General features: G+C 39.4%; 2 protein-coding genes across 4 annotated transcripts in view; both read left to right on the plus strand.

Moving 5' to 3' along the window:
* The window catches only part of LOC119882651 (alpha-2-macroglobulin-like), a 51,700-nt gene extending 51,094 nt beyond the window's left edge, over positions 1-606 (plus strand). For all 3 annotated transcript variants that reach the window (XM_038692796.1, XM_038692797.1, XM_038692798.1), the window contains 2 exons: positions 62-103; positions 370-606. In XM_038692796.1, coding sequence (XP_038548724.1) covers positions 62-103; positions 370-374 — 47 coding nt within the window. In that variant the 3' untranslated portion in view covers positions 375-606. The remainder of the gene's footprint in view (positions 1-61; positions 104-369) is intronic.
* A 4,371-nt stretch (positions 607-4,977) lies between these two features.
* The window catches only part of LOC119882655 (alpha-2-macroglobulin-like), a 28,943-nt gene continuing 16,628 nt past the window's right edge, over positions 4,978-17,292 (plus strand). The window contains exons 1-18 of the mRNA XM_038692811.1: positions 4,978-5,137; positions 5,302-5,482; positions 5,596-5,752; positions 6,317-6,369; positions 7,240-7,260; positions 8,900-9,065; positions 9,148-9,232; positions 9,349-9,493; positions 11,347-11,464; positions 11,594-11,703; positions 11,789-11,956; positions 12,206-12,436; positions 13,842-13,905; positions 14,019-14,164; positions 14,410-14,559; positions 16,597-16,740; positions 16,858-16,948; positions 17,050-17,227. Coding sequence (XP_038548739.1) covers positions 5,055-5,137; positions 5,302-5,482; positions 5,596-5,752; positions 6,317-6,369; positions 7,240-7,260; positions 8,900-9,065; positions 9,148-9,232; positions 9,349-9,493; positions 11,347-11,464; positions 11,594-11,703; positions 11,789-11,956; positions 12,206-12,436; positions 13,842-13,905; positions 14,019-14,164; positions 14,410-14,559; positions 16,597-16,740; positions 16,858-16,948; positions 17,050-17,227 — 2,291 coding nt within the window. The 5' untranslated portion in view covers positions 4,978-5,054. The remainder of the gene's footprint in view (positions 5,138-5,301; positions 5,483-5,595; positions 5,753-6,316; positions 6,370-7,239; positions 7,261-8,899; positions 9,066-9,147; positions 9,233-9,348; positions 9,494-11,346; positions 11,465-11,593; positions 11,704-11,788; positions 11,957-12,205; positions 12,437-13,841; positions 13,906-14,018; positions 14,165-14,409; positions 14,560-16,596; positions 16,741-16,857; positions 16,949-17,049; positions 17,228-17,292) is intronic.

A 17,292-nucleotide genomic window follows, 5' to 3' on the forward strand; every position in this document is an offset into this window, starting at 1 on the left:
GTTTGTCACTTTTTTTTTTTGCTTTATAAATCTCTCTTTTACTTCTTGTTTTTCCTCTCAGGTGACCAGGCTGAGACAGAATACATCTACCCTTGTGCTGCAGGTAACAGTGTAATAACATACGCAAGCAATGTTTCTTACAGAAACACTTATTTAATGACCAAAAAACCTAAAACATTTTAAACATTTTAAACACAAAAAGCTATAAGGTCCTAACTGTCTTAATAAATAAGCCAATAATAATAATTCTAGAGATAAGGAATAATAAATTATTAGAAATTTACCAAGTTTGAAACCTAAAACCAAATAAAGCAGGAAACTAATGTTGTAAGTCTTTACAGTGAATTATATTTTTTCTTTCTTTGACAGATTGACGAGTGATGTGTGGTCTGTCCTCAGATTGTCACTGATTGAAAAAAACCTGCATTTTATTAAAGATACATTTTATGTGCCTTGTGTAGCTCTATGTCTGTTTGTTCTGGAGACATACACAAACATTTAACACTTGTTTGACTGTTACTATTTGGCCAGTACACCAAACAGCTATGTAACTACTCTATGCTTTTTGGACAATAAAACAAAGTCATCTGAATGTTCCACTTAAAATGGGTCTTGTGTTTAACATTCTGCAGTGTATTTCAAGATAATCAAAGATACTTCATATAAGTTCAAATACATAGGTTAAAAAGGTCAAGGTCATAGAAACACAGATTAAAAAGAAACAAAAAAATATATACACACTAATACCCTCTGTGCTTCCCTTTCAAGATCCTTAGCTCAGGCCATCTCCATTCCCTGTCACAATTAACATTTTTGGCTCTTGACAGACTGCCTGACTGCCAAATGTAACACTGAGGCTGCTCTTATTTCTTCATGAGCTTTGAAGGCGCTGATGACAATTGCCAAAACTCTCCGAAAATGAGACCTGTCAGTCTGTGTAATTAATATTTTGTCCTCTTGGTTGGTTTATAAAAAGTCAGAGTTAACCTGAGCCGGACCAGAACTAAAATGCAACAATGTAAAACTTTTTCCTTTTGGTTGGGACCAAATGAACCAAACTTCAGGTGTGAAAGCTCCAGTAGTCTAGTGATAACAGCTTAGCTGGACGTAGCTTTAACGTCCAGCTTGTGCTGTGACCCAGTGAGCTCTTCTGGAAATGGCTAATTCGAAGCTGTGACACCAAGTGGTCCTTCAAGTTCAGGTGAAACATCTTTGTCTGCAGGGAGGAGGACACATCAGGAAAAGAACAGTGGAGCTTGTGTTAACCTCAAACAATGCACTTCAGTCCTGTACACAGTCTTGATTACTAGTCTTGTTATTATTGTTAATATCGTTTCAAATTAAAAAATTTTAAAATTCGTATCATTAATTAGTACTATTATTCATTTTTATTGACGTCCTTCCTGTTGTACTGATAGTTTCTAAAGTGTTGCACCTGCTGTTCCTCCATCCCTGCTCGTTTGTGTCAGTATACACAGGTGCTGGTCAAAAAGTTGATTTATTTCAGTAATTCCATTCAAAAAGTGAAACTTGGATATTATATTCATTCATTCTACACAGACTGATATATTTCAAATGTTTATTTCATTTAATTATGATGATTAAAACTGACAACTTATGAAAATCCCAAATTCAGTATCTCTGAAAATTTGAATATTAAGACCAATACAAAAACAGGATTTTTACAAATGTTGGCCAACTGAAAAGTATGAACATGAAAAGTATGAGCATGTACAGCACTCAATACTTAGTTGGGGCTCCTTTTGCCTGAATTACTGCAGCAATGCGGCGTGGCATGGAGTCCATCAGTCTGTGGCACTGTTCAGGTGTTATGAGAGCCCAGGTTGCTCTGATAGTGGCCTTCAGCTCTTCTGCATTGTTGGGTCTGGCGTATCGCATCTTCCTCTTCACAATACCCCATAGATTTTCTATAGGGTTAAGGTCAGGCGAGTTTGCTGGCCAATTAAGAACAGGGATACCATGGTCCTTAAACCAGGTACTGGTAGCTTTGGCACTGTGTGCAGGTGCCAAGTCCTGTTGGAAAATGAAATCTGCATCTCCATAAAGTTGGTCAGCAGCAGGAAGCATGAAGTGCTCTAAAACTTCCTGGTAGACGGCTGCGTTGACCTTGGAGCTCAGAAAACACAGTGGACCAACACCAGCAGATGACATGGCACCCCAAACCATCACTGACTGTGGAAACTTTACACTGGACTTCAAGCAACGTGGATTCTGTGCCTCTCCTCTCTTCCTCCAGACTCTGGGACCTTGATTTCCAAAGGAAATGCAAAATTTACTTTCATCAGAGAACATAACTTTGGAGCACTCAGGAGCAGTCCAGTCCTTTTTGTCTTTAGCCCAGGCGAGACGCTTCTGACGCTGTGTCTTGTTCAAGAGTGGCTTGACACAAGGAATGCGACAGCTGAAAACCCATGTCTTGCATACGTCTGTGCGTGGTGGTTCTTGAAGCACTGACTCCAGCTGCAGTCCACTCTTTGTGAATCTCCCCCACATTTTTGAATGGGTTTTGTTTCACAATCCTCTCCAGGGTGCGGTTATCCCTATTGCTTGTACACTTTTTTCTACCACATCTTTTCCTTCCCTTCGCCTCTCTATTAATGTGCTTGGACACAGAGCTCTGTGAACAGCCAGCCTCTTTAGCAATGACCTTTTGTGTCTTGCCCTCCTTGTGCAAGGTGTCAATGGTCGTCTTTTGGACAGCTGTGAAGTCAGCAGTCTTCCCCATGATTGTGTAGCCTACAGAACTAGACTGAGAGACCATTTAAAGGCCTTTGCAGGTGTTTTGAGTAAATTAGCTGATTAGAGTGTGGCACCAGGTGTCTTCAATATTGAACCTTTTCACAATATTCTAATTTTCTGAAATAATGATTTTGGGGTTTTCATTAGTTGTCAGTTATAATCACCATATTAAAATGAATGAACACTTGAAATATATCAGTCTTTGTGGAATGAATGTATACATTATACAAGTTTCACTTTTTGAATGGAATTACTGAAATAAATAAACTTTTTGATGATATTCTAATTATATGACCAGCACCTGTATAGTCCTTATTTTCGCTAAGTCTCTGCTGGATCATTGTTGTTTCTGTCATGTGTTTCTGTGGTCCTTCTGTCTGCCCTCATCCCTGCCTGTTGTTCACCATCGGTCTGATCTTGGATAATCTATTCTCACCAGACTGGACTGTTGTTTTTTTTACATTTGTTTAGGGATTGTACATTACCTTGAGTTTGGATTATTATTTTTGGACTTCTTGACATTGCCATTGTAAGGTTTGCAGGAAACTTATCCTGCCTGGTTTGTATCTGCATGTGTCTACACCCTGTTCCTGCCTGAGCACACAGCAGAAACCCCGACACTAACGTTTATTATAGGTTATAGTAAACACACTGTTGTGGAGCAAGCACCCGGGACTTAAGCTCGCTTTTATACATTGAAGTGACCATGAATGTGATTTTATGTTTTTTTCTCTAATGCTGTGTACTTTGATGTTTTTCAAAGTACACAGCAATCTATTTTGTATTAAGATACCCAAACACGGCATGATGGAAACGATTAACAGTATCATATGTGGTTCCTTCCTCCTGTGTGACTCAAGGTGAGTTGCAACACAATTCACAGCATTAGCTGTGGTTGGTTTATCTTTCTGCATCTGCACCCCAGCCTTCCCTTCAACCTTTGGGACACACCTCCTTATTTACACACATTGGAAAACCTAATTCCCCGGTCCAGAATGATAAATATCAAATGCCATTATTCCTATTAGTGCAAATTTTGATCCCTTTTCATTTTCTATGTAGACTCATTTGAATTATGACAAATATCCTCACATGGGGTAATGGCAATAAGGCAGATTCTCAGGTTGTCTTATGAGTCACTCATACTCACACTATCAGCTTTGACACCACAAGTAGAAAACTATGGGTTTCCATAACTTTGTGGTTGTTGTTGTCTTCTAGTGATGGCTGATTGCTGCTGGTTGCTACTGTCACTGCTGATATTTCAGTGGGTTAAAGTATCAGTACTTTTTAAATATAATCTTTTTGTCTTACAGATAAGTTTTGTCAACAGATAAGTTTATTGCTATTGATTTATGTGCAGCTACTTTGATTCACTGCATGCAGCTTTCATGCTTGAAAAGCATGGAAAATCATTTAGCTGTACATTTTAAGCATAAAAGTACCATAAAAAGTGGTTGCATATAAAGTCTAAATTTTATATAGTCTTAATACAAATAGTTTGGGAGGTTACATTTCTTGATGTGCGGTAACCCATGAGCAGTGTTTGAGGACTGTATCAGTTAACAAAGATTTACTTACTGACAAAATCAAACACCCCACGCTGGGTAAAGGGCAATGTTGCAGAACTCAAAAGCAAACTGAACTTACTGTAACACTGATAAAACAGAAGGAATGTGCAGAACACAGTTAGAAATAGTGGAATATCCTAGAATGTGATATAAAGTACAATTCAAACAACTTTATAATATAATTAAATAGCTCTAGAATTGGTATTTCAACTGTATGAAAAGCTTGTAATGTTTGATTTTTTTCAGTGTCAGAAAGTTGTTACAGCTTTTTACGTGTCCAACCACCTGCAGTAGCGAAATAGTTGGTGAACGCATTACTGTAACAAAATGGGTGGACAAAATTTAGAATCTATTGTTTAACTTCTTCAGATCATTTTGATTCTGTCTAATGGTTTTTATACCCTGGTTCTATAGAAACATATGTCATTTTCACATTTTCATTTAGCTGGAATGACAAACTTTTATAACTTTAAACCTTAGCTGATTAAACAAAATAAAGGTGTTCAAAAATGTCTTTTAAATGCAGTCAGCCTTATACAATACATTAAACAACTGAAGTCTATAAATTACTGATTTATGGGATACCTGGAAATCAAATAGAGGGGTTGCATGATGACACATGATGATGTGTATGTGTGTGTGTGTGTGTGTGTATAAAGCGGGGGTGGATGGTATCAGAGGCTATTTAACAGATGTTGACTCTGAGGCTCATGTCAGTCAGTCATGGGTCTTCCTGGGATTCAGATGTGGACATGGACGCTTTGTGTCCTGAGCTGGATGTGTGTGGGTCAAGCAGTGGCAGGACCGTAAGTTTACCTGTACTGTCCCAAAAATTACAATATTGTATTTTTTTTGTATGTGTGTAATTCAGTTTTAACCAGTTTACATGCATCTTAGATAATGTTTTTTTTGCTGCCCAATCTTCTGGGATCCAGTAAAGTATCTACTGTTTGTGTGTTTGTATCTGCAGGCAGTACATGGTGGCCATTCCTGCAGTTCTTGAAGCTGGTGCTGAGACCAAACTCTGTGCGAGTCTCCTGCAGCCCAATGAGAGTCTGGACATGACCGTCACTTTGATGTCCCAAGAGCAGAATAAAACACTTCTCAAAAAGACATCCAGTGAAGAGTTTCATACCTGTGTTCAGTTTCAGGTCAGCTCTTGCGATGGACTTTCAGTCATTTCCGAAACATTCTCTGAAACTGTGTTAATTTAAAACACTCTCCTTGTGTTGGACAACCTTAATAAAATATCTTTCTGTTGCAGGTTCCTTTAGTGCAGAATGAAGTGGTGCAGATGTTGGAGGTAGTGGTACGAGGAGACAATTTCTACTCAAAAGAAGTCAGGAAAGTCATGATCAAAGTCTATCAACCAATGACATTCGTCCAAACAGATAAACCGATCTACCTCCCTGGACAAACAGGTAACCTTGAGCTGATAATGTTGTAACAGTATGGTACCATATTAAGACATGTTTCCTGTTTACAAACAATTGTGGATGTGCACACAGCATGGGGTAGAAAACTCATTAAGCCCAAACATTCTGTATATCATATTAGTAATGGCATTTACAATAGGCCTACACATTAAAGAGGCACAAACACACAGTAACCAAGTGAGCTGTCTTACCTTAAAACATGTTTTTTTCATCGCCTGTTTCTGTGCAAAACGATCCACTTGATTGAAAAGCTGGACTGTGACCAGATTGCTAGATGCTTATAACTAATTATGCACACTGAGCTGAATGGGAGATTTCCATCTTGGGATGTTGAACATATTCCACAGATTAATTTTGTGACAATAGCAAAGTTGTAATATAAATAATGAGCTCTCGGTTATTCTGGTTTGTTGTTTATTCCCTGCCTGCATGCACATCTCATAATGACGTCACTTTCTATACTTTGTTTGTTTGATAGTAATGATGCAGCTTAACCCAGGTGTAGATTAGCTGTAAAAGCTTCATATGATTTCTTTGCATTTCTCTCAGTACATTTCAGAGTCGTTACACTGGACACCAAGTTCAGACCTGCCAGTCAGCCGGTGAGTGTTCAAACTGTCCTTTATAGATCTAATTTAGAGATGTCCCAAGCCAACCAAGAGTATTGTTGCCAAACTGGGCATATTTTAATGAATCTAATATCTGTGCACCGTTGTTACCAAATGGAGTTACTTGATGTCCAAAATAAAACTTGTCTGTTGTTCGGTTGTGTGCTCTCTGTGTAACACCATAATACAGAGTGTTTCAACAACTCCAACAGATTGAGAAATCCTGTCTCTATTTATATCACATCAGTTATTTAAGAAGATGATGATCAGTTTTCAGGGGATAACCCTACTCTGGTGCGGGGCCAGCTAGTCCTAGACTTGTGCCAGTGGGAAAGCTCCCTTAGCCTGGGCCTAGGAAGGTTCTCAGAATGCTTTTAGCCCTGGGCTAAGTGAAAAGCCCTCCATTGGAGTTAAAATTAAGAGAAGTTACATAATGAATAGACTGAAATGGGTCTGCTCTTTTACCAGAGTTATATCCTTTATCGATCAGACCCTGGTGAAGTGCTGTGTCAATAGTGCAACCCAGTCCCCTAGGTCAACCTGCAGGTGCTGTGGGAGGTTTTGAACCCCAACGTTTCACATGTTGTTGCAGAAAATACATTTTGATGTGATAACAATTAAACTATACTGCAACAAAAAAGAATTGTGTATGTTTTTCCAATGAAACTATTAATTAGAAGACAGATACTCTGTAGAAAGGCCCTTTTCCTGTTTGTGTGTGTTAGACATACCTGTACACTGTAAAACATTGTACTGATCTCTAAATAATGTCTAACCCAGACTTTTATTAGGAGACTGTGTGATAAGAATAATATAAACCAACTTGTCAATAAACATTTCTCTCTCTCTCTCTCTCTCTCGCAGTACAATATCATAGAAATTGAGGTAAGACAATGTCCATACACCATTTTTCCTTACGTAAATATGCTCAAGAGCCTAAACTTTCTAGTGTTTAACCCAACCTCTATTAAATTTTGATATCACTTCCGATTCCGATTTTACAGTTAAAAAATGCCTTAATATTTTAATGCATTATTTTTACATAAACAAACTACCCCTCAAATGTGGATATTACAGAGTTGTGACAAATATAGTATGTACTGTGACAGGATATTTTAAACTGAACAATGTCAACAAGGCAGAGCTATCCCATGGCATAGGCAACATAGGAGTTTGCCTAGGAAGCAAAATGTCAGGGGGGCGCTGCAAGAGAAAGTTTATAGACTAGGCACGAATGAACTTAACCCATCAGATGCAACACCGGTGTATGCCATGATAAAAAGTCCCAGTCAGTTTTGACGGTGGGAACGTAGCTGATAGAGTTTTGCAATATCAACATCTCAAAACGGCAGCGCAAACTTGCTCTTTTTGGGATTATGAGCTGCACTTCATAAGAGGTGCAATTTAACATGTATGTGGATTTGTGGTGAGATTTCTGCCTGATCAAAAGAGTTGTCGGTTACTTTTGGTTTCGATCTCCTTGTCTCATGCTAACATATCAGCAGGGCAACTTTGCATGCTAATACACAGATCATAGCAGGTAAAAAAACATTTTTTTTCTCATAATATTAGGCATTGTTTCTCGACATGTCAGATTCTGACAAAACAGAAAATTTTGAACATGAGCAGAAAACCTACTGAAACACAGGAGCTATTAAAGTCCAGGAGTTTATAACTTAATTAAAATGAAGTAATTTTTCATTGAGGTGTAAAAGTGCCACATACACATTCAAACAAGAGACACAAAAGAGGATGGAAGACTAAATCACCCCTGCACGTGTGTTGACTCGGCAGGGATGATATTACATGAGAAAAAAAATTCTACAGAAAAATGCATATATACATAGAATGCCTGAGAGCCTTACTGCATTATTTATTTATAATTTTAATTGTCACCTGCCGGTTGAATTTTTGAAAGAGACATTTCCACTACAAATTGATTCAGAAATAGGCGCCAATCTAAAATCTCACCTAGGGCTCCAACACTGTCAGGGCCAACCTAGAAACAAGGCATTTATGAACAATAATGGCAAGTATAAGACTAGTACATTTTGAACCACAAACCATTTTTTTTTATGATTCTGTTGAACCACAATTCAAAAGCAATGTCTGATTTCATCAGTTAATTAAATGTTTATTTTATTATTAATTTTGTCAATTTCAGTTATTTCAGGGACCATTGTGGGTTTTTCTTTTTTTAAACGAAGGTACCAACAATTTTGTCCACATCTGTATCTGCAACTGGACACTAATATTAGCCTACTGATGCATTGGTAGAAATCTGATTTAGAATAGTGTCAAATAATATGTTGTCAAAATGTTAGTAAGTTTCTTACAAGTGAAGAACAGTTTGTCACTGAATGGCCCAGTTTCATCTGGCATCTTGTTGAAGGAGAAAAATGAACAATAAGCTGCATGGTCAGCAGTGTATATCTGTGTGGCATGTGTACTGTCACCCTGTATTCACATTAGTATCCTGTTTTTGTCATAAATACATGTTCTTCTCATTTGCCTTATTGCACAGGATGCTAACAACAACAGGATTGGGCAGTGGCTGAACAAAGCGTCGAATGGTAAAATACTGCAGCTTTCTTACTCCCTGAACTCTGAGGCCCGTGAAGGAACCTACCAAGTCATTGTGTCGATTGGTGAAAATAAAGTGTATCACAGATTCAAGGTGGAGAAATATGGTAAGTTATTTTTATTAACCTTCCATTTCAATGCATTTATGATGAAGCAAGAATGCTAACAATCATTTCATTTTGTCCCCAGTTTTGCCAAAATTTGATGTAAAAATAAATGCATCTGATGAAGCAAGTATTGAGCAGGAAGAAATCAAAGCTGAAGTATGTGCAAAGTAAGTAAAAGCCCTTTCACTCATTGCACTCTTAGATAATCTAAAATAGGTTCAGTATGGTGTGAATGACTCCTTTTCAACAACCCAGTGTTTTTCTTCTATGTCCTTCTAAATAGGTATACATACGGACAGCCTGTGCCAGGCAGTGTTGAAGTGCAGCTGTGCCGACCTCTTGATCAGTATATTTATCGTGGCCTTGTAATCCATCATTTAGAAGGAGTCCCTGAAATAACTGCCCCATGCTACAAGGAGACAAAGCAGGTACAGTTGTTGTGGCAACTCATTTTTGTGCTGAAACAAGGTGCATATAAAGGTAGACATTACACATGCCCATACAGAATGGATGTAAACTGGGTAACAAGCGGTCTTGCCTGGTGACGATAATTAGTTTCAGCATGTTTGTGTCCATTCCTTTCAGCATGCTCAGAGAGCATTTGAAGTTCGTTTACCAGTTGCAAAATCCATATTTTGAAAATAACGGCTTTGAGACTTGGCCAGATTTGATTATCATTTTCAAAAGCTTGCATGCAGGAAAAAAACACAGGAATCCATTGACGCCTGGACAGCAGCCAAATGAAATCCAGATAGTACTTTTGGTTCATCTGGAATTGGGTCAGCATGTTTGGGCTCCTTTTTCCACCTTCATACCTTCTTCCTCCTCTTGCTGTGTTGGTGTGTGAGCTATACACTGATCAGCCATAACATTATGACTGCCTGCTGGTCATAATGTAGGTCTCCTTTTGGCCCATCGAGGCATGTACTCCACTGTGTATGCTCTGTGTGTTCTGACACGCTTCTGTGAGAACCTGCATCAACTTCTTCAACAATCTGACCCACAGTAGATCGTCTGTTGGACTGGACACAGGTAAGCCTTAGCTCCCCACATGCATCGTTGACCCTTGGCTGCCCATGACCCTGTCGCCGGTTCACTGCTTTTACTTCCTTGGATCAGTTTTGATGACCACTGCTGACTGTTTTGTAAATGGTCTGATACAGTCATCTAGCCATTACAATTTGGCCCTTGTCAAAGTTGCGCAAATCCTTACGCTGCCCATTTTTCCTGCTTCTAACACATTAACTATGAGGACACAATGTTCACCTGCTGCTTATATATCCCACCCACTGCCATGGTAATGAGATAATCTGTGTTATTCACTTCACCTGAAAGTGGTCATAATGTTATGGCTGATCGGTGTAGATGTCAATAAATTCACCACAAATTGCAGATGGTGAATTAAACCTATTTTGAAGTAAGTGTGTAAATAATTCATCTTCTCGTTGTGTTCAAGCATAACAGGCATAGCAACAGTAAATTTGATGGAGTGGGGTACTACAGTACAGATGTAGTATCCTGTAATGTAGAAAACTGTGTGTTTCATCCCTTTAATTGTATTTGATTTTGTCCACTTTTTTGATAGAATACAGTAGCTGACATTTGTGCCGAGGTGTGTTTTTAGCAGCTTTTGGCTTCCAAATCTAGGCAGTCTAAATATATAAATTTGAAAAAGCTACCAAATTAATATGGTCCTTTTGACAACATCAGTGTTCATTTACTGCTTTTTCCTGGGTCTTCTAACAATATTTGGAAATATTCAATGCTGTCTGCTAGCAACACTGAATTTGTAATCTCATAGCTTCACACTGGCCATATATACAGTAATGGTGTGGTTTAAACATACAGTATTCTGAATGGGCAAACCTGGAGTTAGTTTGTGACTTGTGTGCACAGCAAATAGAGGGCATTTCTGTAAAGATTTCCCCCCTAAATAAGCTAAAATGTAAAAAGTAAGACATTAAATTCCAAGTGTTTGATAGTGTGTTAAAGTTGTTTGCCACTGACAGTTGCTAGCGCTGCCCGTGTGTGTTTTTACGTGTTTACACGCTTTGTGTGTTCTTTATGCACACATGACCGAGAGACTGAAGCATCTCTTCGTGTTAAGTTACAGTAGGTGAGGATTAACATTATGATGTGTGTTCAAACTGTGAATACTGAAAACTGATGAAATGTAAAGCTGAACAAATATAAAAATTTTTCAAAGTGACAAGTTTAATGTTTTAATGGGTGGAAGTTTATCTTCTGTTCATGTTCTCATTTTTTTTATTGTACTTTCTAGACAGACAAGAGAGGCTGTGCCACTTTTTTCTTCAAGATGTCAACTTTCACAAAACTTGACCAAAAGGTGCTGCGAGATGTACTGGACCTCAGTGCCAAGGTGGAAGAGGAGGGGACGGGCAAGTATAATATTTTTTTAATATAATTATATTTTCAAAAGAGATTTACTGTATTAAGAAAAATCACAATGTCATGTGTTTAAACAGTATGGCATACACATTGTTGTAAAATGGAGCTTTCTTGTACAGGTATTTCACACCAACAGGGGAAGAGAATAGTGATTTCATATGTTGTTGGAAAGCTGTCCTTCATTGACACACCCAAGATTTATGACCAAGGATCAAATGTGGAGGGAAAAGTAAGTACATGTGGTCTCCACTTCTTCAGTCTGATTCTATTCACAGTCCAAATGAAGCCATGATACAACTTTGTGCTTCTAACAGGTTAAAGCAGTTCACTACAATAATACACCCATTCCTGACATGCCAGTGTACCTGTTTGAGGGTGAAAGGTGGTCAGCACGTCTGGTACAGAACCTCACAACTGACAGTGATGGGATTGCCACCTTCTCATTCAGCACAGCAAACTTTAAACAGGACATCCGCCTCCGTGTAAGTAAGAGGTAGCACTAAGATGACAACCTGTAAACCATCATTTGTCAGTTAGATAATGTCTTTCACGAAGATAACAGCCGAAAATCTGAAAGCTAACCTCTCCATATGGTGCCCATATTGGAACTGTTAACTTTTTTTTATACCTAGACCTTTGCTTTGGCGGTAAAAACTGAATAAACCTTCCAAAACATTCTTCTACCTCTACCACCATGAGCTCATTTGTGGTGTTTCTCTTCTGCAATCTAGGTTGGCAACAAACCGAAGCTGGACTACGTTGGTTATAGAATGCCATACTATGAGGCTGGAGATCAAGTGTTGTCTGCAGCTGAACCTTCTTCTCCTGATACTAAAACAGTCAGCACCCTGGAGGTGAAGAAGAAGAAGGATCAGCTGCTTCTCTGTGACAGAGAAGAAGACATTTCCATCAAATACACTGTAGTTGGAGAGAACCGGGGCCCTGTGGATGTGATGTATCTGGTGAGTGGTGGGTGAAGTATTTCTCAGCTGGTCACCGGTTCTCTTTCAGAGACATCGACATAGGGAAGATGCTTTTAAAATGAACTTTATATCATGTATCATATACAGTATATATCTTATACTATAATAGGGCCTTTGATAATAGTTATATACTGCTCAAAGAAATTAAGGGAACACTTAAATCATACATCAGATGTCAATGAAAGGAAAAAAGAAATGGTTAACTGAATATTGAGAATGTTGAGAACAAAATGATGTAACAATGGTCAGTGGAAAGCCAAAATCACCAACCAATTGAGGGTTGGATTTAAAATCACACCGACAATCTAAGTAAAAAAGTCGTTGAAACTCACAGGCTGATCCAACTTGCGTAACTTTCATCACGGCAAATCATAATGTAAATCAGCAGTGTGTATGACAACGTCTCCTGATGAGACAGCAGACGGGGTCCAGGGGAATCTCCTCCCAGACCTGGACCAGGGCATCATTGAGCACCTGGACAGTCTGTGGTGCTACTTGGCAAATTCAGATGCACAGACACATAATGTCCCAGAGGTTCTAAATTAGATTCAGGTCTGGGGAACGTGAGGGCCAGTTAACGGCATCAATGCCTTCTGCCTACATATTTTGGCCACATGAGGCCGGCCTCCTGGAGCACCAGGAGCAACACAGGGCCCACTGCACCAGTGTAAGGTCTGACAATTGCTTTGAGCATCAGTAACCTATTTGACGCCCTGGGATGGGAACAGACTCAGTACAGTTACAGAATGCAGGGTGTTCGTCGTGCGCAGATGTTTGTTAAACAGGTACAGAGAGAAAACACGATTGATATCCATGAAGTGTAACTGACTTGATGTTATACTGTGCTTATTAGGTGTCCCCTTTTTTTCACACTTTTATGTGTAAAATTTGCAGAGTTCTCCTTTGAATGAATTTCACTGCAGGAATCAATAATTTCATCGTATCTCATTAAAGATCTCTGGATATGTTGATGTTGCATTTGATTAGCCCTCCTCTGTCAAGAGAACATAGTTTTTTGGTAAACCCAGAGTTTACAGTCCCGGATGGTAACCAGAGAGTTGGAAGACCAGTCATTCAGGATGACAAGTGTTTAGTTTAGTAAAACCAGAGCCAGAGTAACTTACACTATCTTTGTCAGACTGGCCCCTGATCTGTTTTTAGAGCAACTGTATTTTAGCAGAAGAACAACTTATTGATGTCCTACACACTGAACTTATACAGCAAACCTTTTGACATGGAACACAGTCATACTTCAAGTAAGTACTTAGGAACATGATAGATAACCACAGACCAGAACAGCAGGCAGTGTTGTAATCTGCTGTTAAAGGAAATGAGGTGTTACTATTGCATTACTCATTCTGTTGTTTTCTCTCAAATTCTCCAGGTCTTATCCAGAGGAGCCATTCTCATGCAAGGAGTTAAAAAGGTTGAAGTACAAGATAAATCAGGTGGACAACACATTAAAATCACCCTTTAAATTAGCATGACCTGATCACCTTTGAGCTGCATTTTCTTGACCTATGGAGGCATGTGAATGATGACAGTTGGTATGTTGTTTCAGTGACTGAGGGAGAGGTGTCCTTCAAGTTGACAGTGTCTGCAGAGATGGCACCAGGCGTCCAGGTTGTAGCTTACGCCATCCTCCCCAGTGAGACTGTGATCGCCAACAGTGCTGACTTCTCCACCGAGAAATGCTTCAGTCACAAGGTCAGTGAGAGAAGGAGACGCGTGGCAGTGACTGTGCATGTCAGATGTAGGTGTAGAATCAAAGTGTATATTATTTGTTTTACAAAAGGTCAGTATATAACCTTTTATTGAACATAGGACATTTTTTCTAAAGAAATTATAATAAAACATTCTAGCTTTTTGGGATTGAAATACACATATTACACACATATACACATTATACCACTGAAGTCCAGATGGCATGATGTGTTTTCTGTATGTGTCAGGTGTCGCTGGAGTTTTCTCCGTCCTCAGCTGTTCCAGGAGAGGAAACCATCCTGCAGGTGACGGCCCAGCCAGACTCTCTGTGTGGTGTTAGTGCTGTCGACCAGAGTGTCCTCATCAAGGAACCAGGGAAGACTCTGAATGCAGACAAGGTAACTGCTAGAATCAACCGAACTGATAGTTGCATATTCATAACATTTTTGCGCCCTCTGTATAATCTGCAGCACCATTCACATCATCAGTCACCCAGAGGTGTTTTCTGCCACTACTACTTTGTCCTTTTCTGTCCCTGCCAGGTGTTACCAACTGTGTAATAGAGCTGTTGAATGCTGAATTTTTTTTTCCTATTTATAAAACTGCTATACAAAGTTATGATCACATACAGTGGGTACGGAAAGTATTCAGACCCCTTTAAATTTTTCACTCTTTGTTTCATTGCAGCCATTTTCCAAAAATCAAAAAAGTTCATTTTATTTCTCAGTAATGTACACTCAGCACCCCATCTTGACAGAAAAAAACAGAAATGTAGAAATTTTTGCAAATTTATTAAAAAAGAAAAACTGAAATATCACATGGTCATAAGTATTCAGACCCTTTGCCTTGACACTCATATTTAACTCAGGTGCTGTCTATTTCTTCTGATCATCCTTGAGATGGTTCTACACCTTCATTTGAGTCCAGCTGTGTTTGATTATACTGATTGGACTTGATTAGGAAAGCCACACACCTGTCTATATATGACCTTACAGCTCACAGGGCATGTCAGAGCAAATGAGAATCATGAGGTCAAAGGAACTGCCTGAAGAGCTCAGAGACAGAACTGTGGCAAGGCACAGATCTGGCCAAGGTTACAAAAAAATTTCTGCTGCACCTAAGGTTCCTAAGAGCACAGTGGCCTCCATAATCCTCAAATGGAAGACGTTTGGGACGACCAGAACCCTTCCTAGAGCTGGCCGTCCGGCCAAACTGAGCTATCGGGGGAGAAGAGCCTTGGTGAGAGAGGTAAAGAAGAACCCAAAGGTCACTGTGGCTGAGCTCCAGAGATGCAGTCGGGAGATGGGAGAAAGTTGTAGTAAGTCAACCATCACTGCAGCAATCCACCAGTCGGGGCTTTATGGCAGAGTGGCCCGACGGAAGCCTCTCCTCAGTGCAAGACACATGAAAGCCCGCATGGAGTTTGCTAAAAAACACCTGAAGGACTCCAAGATGGTGATAAATAAGATCCTCTGGTCTGATGAGACCAAGATAGAACTTTTTGGCCTTAATTCTAAGCGGTATGTGTGGAGAAAACCAGGCACTGCTCATCACCTGTCCAATACAGTCTCAACAGTGAAGCATGGTGGTGGCAGCATCATGCTGTGGGGGGTTTTTCAGCTGCAGGGACAGGACGACCGGTTGCAATCGAGGGAAAGATGAATGCGGCCAAGTACAGGGATATCCTGGACGAAAACCTTTTCCAGAGTGCTCTGGACCTCAGACTGGGCCGAAGGTTTACCTTCCAACAAGACAATGACCCTAAGCACACCACTAAAATAACGAAGGAGTGGCTTCACAACAACTCCGTGGCTGTTCTTGAATGGTCCAGCCAGAGCCCTGACTTAAACCCAATTGAGCATCTCTGGAGAGACCTGAAAATGGCTGTCCACCAACATTTACCATCCAACCTGACAGAACTGGAGAGGATCTGCAAGGAGGAATGGCAGAGGATACCCAAATCCAGATGTGAAAAACTTGTTGCATCTTTCCCAAAACGACTCATGGCTGTATTAGATCAAAAGGGTGCTTCTACTAAATACTGAGCAAAGGGTCTGAATACTTATGACCATGTGATATTTTAGTTTTTCTTTTTTAATAAATTTGCAAAAATTTCTACATTTCTGTTTTTTTCTGTCAAGATGGGGTGCTGAGTGTACATTACTGAGAAATAAAATGAACTTTTTTGATTTTTGGAAAATGGCTGCAATGAAACAAAGAGTGAAAAATTTAAAGGGGTCTGAATACTTTCCGTACCCACTGTATGTGAGGTGTATCCCTCTGTAAGAGTCTAACATATGTATGAAAGAGTAAGCCTTCAATCCCAAGAGTTCCCTAATTGTCACATCTTCATAAAACAAGAAACATTCTGCAGTTTATAGGTTTGAATCATACCTTTTCTTTCTACCTTTATTTATTTATTTATTATTTTACAGATATTTGACTTGTTGCCTGTCAGAAAAGCATCCTCTGTTCCACATGAGGTTCAAGATCCTGTACAATGCTTGCTTGTGAGACCTAAAAGATCCATACCGCGCTCTAGAAGGGTCAATGAAGATGATGCTCATTCAGTTTTCCAGGTATTTCCTGCACAAAAAATAATAATACAATATAAATAATACTGTATATTTATACATTCTGTTGCTAAACATTTAATCAACTTTCCAGTGATGCCTTTATGTTGTTGGATTAACTAGAATTTAGGGCTGAAGATGGCAACGAACTTGGTTATCAGAGTTCCTTCATGCCTCAAGTACAAAGGAAGAGAATACCACCATGGCCATTATGGTAACTTATGTTTTGGCACTATCAAGTGATGCTGAACATTTACCAGCATTTAAACAGCTCACTGTGTCATGTCTGATGGAATGTTTTCTGGTTTGTTTTAGGTATACATTATAGATATGAAAGTGCTCCTCGGGTACATAAAATGGATAGAAGAGTAAGTCTCTTAACAAGGCTACATGGTCCTGCTGGAGCTGCTGGAGCTGTCGGATCTCCTCCACCAATAGAGACAGTCCGCACTTTCTTCCCTGAGACCTGGATATGGGACCTGGTGGAAGTTGGGTGAGATTCTGTCACAAAGGATTTTAATGGTTATAAATTAGGAACATTTGAGTGCATTTGGGCCC

The sequence above is a fragment of the Micropterus salmoides genome, unplaced genomic scaffold (assembly GCF_014851395.1).
Source record: "Micropterus salmoides isolate LMB-PRFRI ecotype aquatic unplaced genomic scaffold, ASM1485139v1 Ms_hic_scaffold_3, whole genome shotgun sequence".
NCBI classification, from domain to species: domain Eukaryota; kingdom Metazoa; phylum Chordata; class Actinopteri; order Centrarchiformes; family Centrarchidae; genus Micropterus; species Micropterus salmoides.